Source organism: Podarcis muralis, chromosome Z (assembly GCF_964188315.1).
Source record: "Podarcis muralis chromosome Z, rPodMur119.hap1.1, whole genome shotgun sequence".
NCBI lineage: Eukaryota > Metazoa > Chordata > Lepidosauria > Squamata > Lacertidae > Podarcis > Podarcis muralis.
Genome location: NC_135673.1, coordinates 4,544,436 through 4,554,126, shown reverse-complemented (window position 1 = coordinate 4,554,126; position 9,691 = coordinate 4,544,436). Strand labels below are relative to the sequence as shown.

The 9,691-nt window shown below is 48.6% G+C and overlaps 1 protein-coding gene across 3 annotated transcripts; it reads left to right on the top strand.

Moving 5' to 3' along the window:
* Positions 1-783: 783 nt before the first annotated feature.
* DPM2 (dolichyl-phosphate mannosyltransferase subunit 2, regulatory) lies at positions 784-6,398 on the top strand. 3 transcript variants are annotated; one of them, XM_028715468.2, is made up of 4 exons: positions 784-921; positions 1,917-2,006; positions 3,477-3,579; positions 4,580-6,398. In XM_028715468.2, exons 1-4 carry the CDS (start codon positions 919-921, stop codon positions 4,636-4,638), a joined length of 255 nt encoding a protein of 84 aa, XP_028571301.1. In that variant the 5' UTR covers positions 784-918; the 3' UTR covers positions 4,639-6,398. The 3 variants fall into 3 exon arrangements, with proteins under 3 accessions (XP_028571301.1, XP_077778897.1, XP_077778898.1); XM_077922771.1 differs by lacking the exon at positions 784-921 and adding an exon at positions 1,218-1,262; XM_077922772.1 differs by lacking the exon at positions 784-921 and adding an exon at positions 1,269-1,420.
* The last annotated feature ends 3,293 nt before the right edge of the window (positions 6,399-9,691 follow it).

Sequence of the window (9,691 nt, the reverse complement as noted above, 5' to 3'; positions counted from 1 at the left end):
TAGCCCCACGTAGAGTGCATTGGAGTCCAAGTGGGAGATAACCAGGGCATGCACCACTCTGGTAAGACAGTCCGTGGGCAGGTAGGGTCTCAGCCTACGTACCAGATGGAGCTGGTAAACAGCTGCCCTGGACACAGAATTGACCTGAGCCTCCATGGACAGCTGTGAGTCCAAAATGACTCCCAGGCTGCGCACCTGGTCCTTCAGGGGCACAGTTACCCCATTCAGGACCAGGGAGTCCTCCATACCCACCCGCCCCCTGTCCCCCCAAAACAGTACTTCTGTCTTTTCAGGATTCAACCTCAATCCGTTAACCTCCATCCATCCTCCAACCTCCTTCAGACACTCACACAGGACCTTCACTGCCTGCACTGGTTCTGATTTGAAAGAGAGGACGAGCTGACTGGGTGTAAGGAAGCTCCCTAAGGCCCAGGCTCACTTATAGGACAGAAAGCCCCATTCAACTAATCAGGGTTTTTACCTCTAGGAAGACATTTGCAGGACTGCAACGGAACATTTCACACAAAACAGTATGTGGTTGGGAAAGGGTTTTTTCTTTGACGGTCCCTGTTCTTGATGCTTTTGGGGGGAGGGACACTTGCCCCCTCCTCCCCAGTCACAGCTCCCTCCACTGGTAATGTGAACAGCCTGCCACTTAGAATGAAATAAATATTCTTTCGAAAAATAAAAAATATGGTGTCCGTGGTTCCGTCTGATTATTCAATAAGTCTATGGTGCGGTTTCGACGTTCCCGAAAGTCACTCGCTAGTATAGCCTTTCCTGATTTTCCTATCTCTATGGTTGGGTGCTCTCTTCCGGCGCTTGTCTTACGTCCTGAGTTCTGGTTGGACAGTCTGGCCGGAAGTGAACCCGTCAACCCGCCTTGGAAAGGGAGAGACCGGACTAGCCGCGCTTACTATGGTGAGTCCCTTTCCCTCCCCGCTGGTTGAGGGTCTCGCTGCGGGGAAAGGGCGTTTTGCTGCCTCTCTTTCGTCGGGACTCAGATTGGGGGGGCTGGGCGTTGCTGGGGAGGCCGCCTCCCTTATTTGTTTTCTTGTGGTTCTCAAGCTGTGGGTCGCCAGATGTTGTTGGACTACAACTCCCATCATCCCCGAGCTCTGTCCTTGCTAGCTAGGGGTGATGGGAGTTGTAGTCCGACAACATCTGGGGACCCACAGCTTGAGAAAGGCTGGACTAGAACCATCTGCAGCCAGAGAGCAGCGCTCTCCAACGGACCTTTCTCAGGACCTCTCCGAAGCATGGTTGTCACACGATGATAGGGCACATAAGTTTTATGAATAAGCTGGCGGCGCTGCGAAGAGAACACCGCACTGCCCTTGGGTGGGGTGGGGTGGGGGGTGTTGGACCTTGTTATACGACACGGGTCGATTCTCATGGACAACTGTGGAACGATGCATTGGTTTGATCTGTTTTCAATCTATACAGCATAACGTCAAGTATTGGGTTTCAATATATTATTCTTTAATGCAATCTACTCTCTTTTGAAAATCGTTTACTTAAAGAAAGAAGAAGCAAGGGTTAAAAAAAAAGTCCTCAGGGTTGTTTGCACGGAGTTAAAATAATATACAATTCTAACAGTATAACAATAATTTTGAACAGTTTAAATCAGTTAAAAAAAATCAACCGTTTCAACCCCCTGCTAAAAATAACCTAGCACAAATAGCATAACATTTAAATTTCTGATTTTCTTCATATTTTTGTAACGTTTTATGTGAGCTTGTCTTTAATGTTTGCCTTTTATCAGTATTTTGTTAACGAATGTTTTACATTGTGTTCTGTAAACCACTTGGAAGTTCTATGTTGAGTAAATGGTGTATATGCTGGTGTATGTTATATCTTGACTGCCTTTCATTGAGATGACCCTAATTTTTCTTCTACCTCTGGCTTTGTTTTAGGCCACTGCTACTGACCAGTTGGTTGGGTATGGCTTGGTAGCCTTCAGTCTCATTCTCTTTGCTTACTATACTGTCTGGATTATCATTCTGGTATGTTATTTATTATTGTTTTTAAAAAATCTTATTTTAGTACATTTATACCCAGCCTTTCCTCCAAGGCAAGGGTAGGAAAACTGAGTCCTGGGGGTGGAATGTGGCCCTTAAGGCCTTTCTATTTGGCCCTCAGAACTGTCCCCCAGAGCTCACCCATCACCTGCCTGAATGGAAGGTAGAGAGGTGTGTGCGCAGAAATTAACTTGCTGTACAAGGGTGGCGCTGTAGGTTAAACCACAGAGCCTAGGACTTGCTGATCAGAAGGTCGGTGGTTTGAATCCTTGCGACGGGGTGAGCTCCCGTTGCTCGGTCCCTGCTCCTGCCAATCTAGCAGTTCGAAAGCACATCAAGTGCAAGTAGATAAATAGGTACCGCTCTGGCGGGAAGGTAAACGGTGTTTCCGTGTGCTGCTGTGGTTCACCAGAAGCGGCTTAGTCATGCTGGCCACATGACCCGGAAGCTGTACGCCGGCTCCCTCGGCCAGTAAAGCGAGATGAGCGCCGCAACCCCAGAGTCGGCCACGACTTGACCTAATCGTCAGGGGTCCCTTTACCTTTACAAGGGTGAAATGTTACATTCCTTGGTTGGCCCACTTTTGCCTCTGGCCTCACTCACCATTAGCATGTGCCTCTTAGGATGCTCAGATAGGAATGTTGCCCCTGTGCTGAAAACAGTTCTCCACTTTTGCTCTAAGGAGCTCAAGGTGCTCTGTAATATTCTCCACATCCCCAGCTTATCCTCGCAACAAGCCTGTGAGGGAGGTTAGGCAGAACAATAGTGATTGAACCACCACCACTTTGTAAGCACTGTGACTGAGTGTGGGTTTAAATCCCGCTCCCTAGTCTCACTTGAACCATGGCACAACACCGGTTCTTGCAAATTCAATTGTGGCACAATCGTGATAGCAGCTCTCCCAAGGTTTTGGGCGGGAATTTCCCCCTGTCTTACCAAGAGATGCTGGAGATTAAACCTGGGACCTTCTGCATGCCAAGCAGATGCTCCAACACTGAGCCACAAACCTTCCCAAAGAGGAACATAAGAAGCTGCCTTGTTCAAAGTCACACAAATAGCCCATCTAGCTCAGTATTGTTAACACTGACCAGCAGTGGGTCCCTAGATTTTAGATTGGGGACTTTTCCAGCCCTACGAGGAGATGCTGTCGATTGAACTTGTGGCCTTCTGCATTTCAAGCAGATGGTCTGCCACTTAGCTACAGAACTTCTGTAAGAAAGTCTTTCCCGTCGCCTGCTCTGTGATCCTATTTACTGGAGGTTTCAGGGGTTGAATCCAGAAATTCCAGATGCAAAGCATAAGCTCCCTAACCATTGCGTTTGTGGTCCCTTTGAGACCCCTACAAACTCTCTGTACAAAAAGGTGGAGGGGTGTTGGAATCTGATCTACTGCTGAGGGTACAGGCAGAAACCTTTCCCCATTTGCACTCACTGAGGTATGCACCTGTTCCTTCAGCCCTTCATTGAAGTTGACCACCTGATTCACAAGTATTTTTTGCCACGAGAGTATTCGGTGATCATCCCTGTGGTTGCGGGGCTTGTGTTGCTGCTCTTTATAGGTAAGTCAAATCTTCGTGTCTTCATGTTGTGTTGTGTTTTTTACAGATGGAAACTTGTGATGAGAACTTAGCAAGGAATCTCTGTATTGATTCATAATATGGGTGTACTGCCCAATAATTAACATTCTCTGGCCAGCAAATGATACAAAATTTAAAAGCTGTAAAAAAATAATAAGGGGGGACACACACCAAGCCTCCAGATCTCATTGCACTACAGCTTCCATCAGCCCCAGCCAACAATCTAAAAGGCATGTCACAGAAAGAACGAGGAGATTAAAACAAACACAGGTAGTAGTTCAGGGGTGGGAAACATCCAGCCTCCCCATTTGGCCCACAAGCCCCAATCCATGCCCACTTGCCCCACACCTGACGTCGCATGTGAGATCAGGAGTGGGGCAGGTAGAGACACGGCTGCAGAAAGCAGGATTGAATAGCACATCAGCTGGTGACCGGAGAGTTAAATCCTGCCTGGTTCAGGCATGCCAGCAAGTTCTTACTAGAAACTGTTTGGTGTACCCAAACCCTGAAGAAGGCAGGGGGAGGTAATCCTGCTTGGGCAGTATCTCACCACAACCGACTGGAATGGGAAACTGTTCAAGGAAAGGAGTCAGAAATTGCTGGTCTCTTTGCAGAGCCAATGGAGTAGCCCCACTTACCTTCTTTCCCTCTGCTGCAGCCTGATGGAATGGTTGCTGGAAGATGACAATCGCTCGAGGGAGGTGCCTGATGGAACTGGCTTCTCAGCAAAAACAGTCTTATTTGTATTGCCTGTTCTTCCTTTCACATAACCTGAAATGCGCAATGTAAAGCCAAGGGGGCATGGAAATGAGGTTCCTTCCTCACTTCGATATATAGAGAAGAGTTCTTCCAATGCACCAATGGTTCTATTGCCGTAGAACAGCTTTGTTTCTTGAATAACTTGATGGCCGAGAGTCTGACGTTGCTCAGGGCAGCCCAGCAGTGCCTTAAAACAGATTTCCCTCCCTTTGTGTTTCGCTAGGAACGTTCATAGCCACCATCACATGGAAGAACCGGAAGACTGCGAAGAAATCTGCATGAAGGTGGCAAGGAGGAAGGAGGACACAGGAAATCCTGCAGGCACTCTTGACAGCAGCAACGTGTGTGGGTTTTTTCCCACCAAATCATTTTTATTGAACAGCAACACATCCCTGGGGCAGCCCAGCCCACAATAACTAGCAGACACCAGCAGCAGATGCTAGGAAGGGCAGAGGGACTTGGCTGCTACCCTCATCAACTATGTCCCAGTCTGGGTATGGACCAAAGGGACTCAAAGCCAGAGGCACCACAAACAATGCTGCTCTGTTCCAGCCTTTTGGAATACTTAGATCAGTGCCCCAATGTCCTCTTGGCTACCCCAGTAAAGAGCCTAAATCTGGGGTAGCCAGCAAGATGCTCTCCAGGTGTTGTCACACTCACCCCCACCATCCCATAACCATTGGCCATCCAGTGGTTGCGACTCCACCCCAAAGTGAAGGGCACCAGGTTCCCCATCCCTTCTCCGGAAGGGAGGCCTTGTCCAAACAGGTCTTCCTCCATCTCTCAAATGCTGTAGGGGATGTCTTGGAGTACAGATGGCGAACCTGTGGCCCTTCCAGATGTTGTTAGGCTACATCTCCTGCCATCCCTGAACCATTGGGGGCTGATGGGAGCTAGAGTCCCAACAGCAGCTGCAAGGTGCCATATTGGCTACCTCTGGTTGCACTGCAGCCTTTTTTTGTTGACACACTTTTTCCTCTTCCCCTTCCTCCTCCACCTCCTTCAATTCCATCTCTCTGCCACCACCAATCTCACTCCCCTTTCAGCTCTTTGGACCATGTTTTCCTTCAGTTCGGCCTCCCCTAGTACAGTGCCCTGCCGTCGCTGTGGATTACTACTCCCAGAAGCCCCGGGCAGCTCTGCTGTATCCTGCGAGCCCCTTTGCTTGTCAAAATTGCGAAAGAGGTCCTAGGAACACTTTCACATGTTCACTGGCAGCATTTGGACAGCCTGACTTTTGAAGCAGGGTCATATAGCTGAAACCGGCACTCTTACTGCTGTGCTGACCCAGAGTTGTCTGATGAGGAAGCGGGTCCCACATGAGAGCAGAGCTTTGCTTACAGCTGCGGCATGTTTGTATGTGTGCAATTAGGGCCCTGCCAGTGTTGCTGTTTGACTCCCAACTTCCATCATCCCTAAGCATTGGCTGTGCTGACTGAGGCTGATGGGAGTTGGGAGTCCTCCAATGGTTGGAGAGCCACAGATTCCTCACCCCGACTTAGAGCTTGTCTGAGGCTGCCTGGCTGGCCTGGTTTTTTAAGGAGTTCAAGAAGCACACAAGAGCCTGCCTTTGTTGTCCTGGAGTATTAATTCAGTTTTGTAATTTTATTAACCCAGAGGCGGGGAAAGTTAACCCACTAGCTGGGCTTGGCATTTGCTCTGGGGCTCAGACTGCACATCTGTTAAATGGAGGTATAAACACTGAGGTGTGTGGATGGTTCAACTCACAGCATGGGGAATCGCAAGCAGGAAGAACCCTTTTTGAAACCACCCTGTCTTTTGAAAGTTAAAAAGAGAAAGAGGAGAGGGAAAGCTGGAAGCAGTGCCCGAAAAGCAGTGCAAAAGAATATCCAACCCAGTCCTACTCAGCGTAGACCCATTGAAATGATTGGGCATGACTAATTTAGCCCCATTCATTTTAGTGGGTCTACTGTGAAATAGGACTAGCATTGGACAACCCTCTGTATGGCTCTTTGAGCTAAAAACAGTTTTCCTGACCAAAGTGTATTGAGCTTATCAGAATAAACAGTTAATGACCCCTCTTCTTCTAGTTTTGGTTATTGCTATTATTTCCTCTGCCTATGTATTGCTTGAACGCAGGACGCGGGTGGTGCTGTGGGTAAAACCTCAGCGCCTAGGACTTGCCAATCACATGGTCGGCGGTTCGAATCCCTGCGGCGGGGTGCGCTCCCGTAGTTCGGTCCCAGCGCCTGCCAACCTAGCAGTTTGAAAGCACCCCCGGGTGCAAGTAGATAAATAGGGACCGCTTACTAGCGGGAAGGTAAACGGCGTTTCCATGTGCGGCTCTGGCTCGCCAGAGTAGCTTCGTCACACTGGCCACGTGACCCGGAAGTGTCTGCGGACAGCGCTGGCTCCCGGCCTATAGAGTGAGATGAGCGCACAACCCTAGAGTCTGTCAAGACTGGCACGTACGGGCAGGGGTACCTTTACCTTTTTATGTATGTATTGGAGACTCTCCTCCTCAGAATTGTCTCCCCAGGCTCTTGCCCTGTAATCCCAGCAGCTCTGGTAATAAAACATGTTTTTTTTCCATGGGTACAGTTTTGCAGGCTCCATCTCTTTTCTGTATTTATTTCAGCTTTATAGAGCCATATTATTTATTTCAGCTTTATAGAGCCATATTTTGACCGGGGGGTGGGGGTGGGGGGCGGCACCTTCCTGTTTCGCCTCAGCTGGCCCCTTCACGTTTTACCTCAGGTAGCATCTTCCCATTTTACCTTAGGCAGCAAAATGGGACGCACCACCCCTGCCTTCCTCAAACAAACAAAAAACATTGTGGTTGGTGGTGAGTGAGGAGTGGGGAAGAGATTCAAAATCTGGTGTCTCCAATGAAAAGAAGCGGGATGGTCTTTCTCTGAAGAGGCACTGCCAGGCAGAAGAGAGAAGACTGCGCTGGTTGTAGACAGTTTGATCTGGCATAAGGCAGATGATGTTCCAGCCTGGGTGTTCTTCCAGAAGCCCTGTTTATTCAGCCTTCGTCCTGATTTGCTTGCATGAAGCTTATGTGGTGGTTGGGCTATGGGGTCACATCCATATCTTACATTGAAAACTATATATTAAACACATGGCTTCCCTCAAAGAACCACAGTTCATCCACCACAGAGCTGCATCCTTAACAAACTGCAATTCCTAAGATTCCCGGGGGGGGGGGGATCACATGGTCTGACTGTATGGTGTGAATGTGACCCCAAACCTGGTCTTTATTGAGCATTAATTTTTATTCGTTTACAGGGAAGTTACATGACATGGAGGATCCATCCTCTATTAACTGATTGCATGGAGAAGAGGAGGTTAAGGGGTGATATGATAGCCATGTTCAAATATATAAAAGGATGTCATATAGAGGAGGGAGAAAGGTTGTTTTCTGCTGCTCCAGAGAAACGGACACAGAGCAATGGATCTAAACTACAAGAAAGAAGATTCCACCTAAACATTAGGAAGAACTTCCTGACAGTAAGAGCTGTTCGACAGTGGAATTTGCTGCCAAGGAGTCTCCTTCTTTGGAGGTCTTTAAGCAGAGGCTTGACAACCATATGTCAGGAGTGCTCTGATGGTGTTTCCTGCTTGGCAGGGGGTTGGACTCGATGGCCCTTGTGGTCTCTTCCAACTCTATGATTCTAGGGTGTTTACACGTCTTCCCATTATTTGTTCCACACTTTTCAATGCCTTTCCCATCAGTTTTTTAGCTGCAAAAAGTCAGGCTCTTTTTTAAAAGTGGGTGTATTGTGCTAGGCCAACAGAGTGATTTAATTCACCCTGATTGTGCCATCCTAAAGTCCTGGTATGCACATGACTGAAATACAGGACTCTTAAGAATATTCCAGGTGGAGGAGGGCTTCCATGGATGATTGTCAGACGTGTAGACACACACAGGTTGCCTACCTTTGGTGCAAAGGCTAAAGCAGCATAGTAAATTGGCAGCAGTGGTTGGTACCTATTGGAACTGCAGCACGGAAGGCCCCAAGTTTGCCAGGCCTCCTGGTATGACCTGAGGTATCCAAGTTTTCCTAGCTCCCTTCACATGGCAGGTAGCAAGTGGGCAAGAGCTGGTGGCAGACAATAGCATGAACATTATGGGGACCTGCCCTTCTCCCCTCCCCTCCCCCAGTTAACCTCTGCCTCCAGGGCTGTGACATAATCGGTGGCCTCTCCCTTGATATTACCTGGGGCCACCCCTAGGTATCAGGTGTGAAATCTGGGGTGCTCCCGACCTGGTACCACTAGAAGGCCTGGAGACCATCAGTGCATACCCTCCCAAGTGTCCCAATTTCCCAGGGATGGTCCCAGAATTACGAAAGTCATTCTGACTTCTGATTTGATGCCAGAATGTCCCTATTTCCCCTGCCAGTGCTGCTGCGAACAAGCTCAGGGAGTTGGAGGTGGTGGCACATGTCCTTAAGGTCCACAAATAACAACACTTTGGAGGTCCCGAGCCTCAAGGAGGTTAGATTGGTTTCAACTAGGGCCAGGGCCTTTTCAGTGCTGGCCCCGACTTGGTGGAACGCTCTGCCACAAGAGACCAGGGCCCTGTAGGACTTGACATTTTCCGCAGGGCCTGCAAGACAGAGCTGTTCCGTCTGGCCTTTGGTTTGGACTCGGTCTGACCCTTATGTTTCCTTCCCCTTATGGTCTTGATTTATTGGCTACTTTAAAATGAGGCTGCATTTTAAATTGTATTTTAACCTGTATTTTAAATTGGTTGTCCCCCCCCCCTCTTTCCCCCCTATTATGTTTTTACTGTGATTTTATTGATGTTAGCCACCCTGAGCCAGGCTCTGGCCGGGGAGGGTGGGGTATAAATAATAATAATAATAATAATAATTATTATTATTATTATTATTATTATTATTATTATTATTATTATTAGTGGCAGCAGCGGTTGTGGTGGCTGCAAAGCAGCATCACGTTACCACTCCATGGCTGCTGCTGCAGCCATTCTCCTCCCTCCTCCTCTCCTGTGGGCAGCTCACAGCGACTGCTAGAGAGCAAGTGAGGAGGAGAAGGGGCTGCTGCCGCTAAGGCCCTGCCCTGTGTGACATACCAGCTCTGAGGGGCAGGCAGAGGGCAGGACTGCCCTGGGTGGGGAGAAAGGGGGAGCACAGTGCAAGGAGTTTTGATTTTTTTAAAAAATGCTTTGTGGATCTGATCTTGCCCCTTTGTAAACTCTATTTATTGGGGGGGGGGGGTGTTCTTTTTTGTAAATCTACCAAAAAATAAAATCTCTATTAAGGGGTTTTCTCCAGTGTGGTGTAGTGGTTAAGAGCGGTGGACTCGTAATCTGGTGAACCAGGTTCACTTCCCCGCTCCTCCACAT

What these genes read in the sequence shown, in the direction of transcription:
- DPM2 (XM_077922772.1), top strand. Translation starts at nt 1,274, where the DNA reads ATGATAGGGCACATAAGTTTTATGAATAAGCTGGCGGCGCTGCGAAGA. An exon ending in AACTGTGGAACGATGCATTG is followed by an intron (nt 1,421 to 1,916) that starts GTTTGATCTGTT and finishes GCTTTGTTTTAG; the next exon opens with GCCACTGCTACTGACCAGTT. An exon ending in CTGTCTGGATTATCATTCTG is followed by an intron (nt 2,007 to 3,476) that starts GTATGTTATTTA and finishes CTGTTCCTTCAG; the next exon opens with CCCTTCATTGAAGTTGACCA.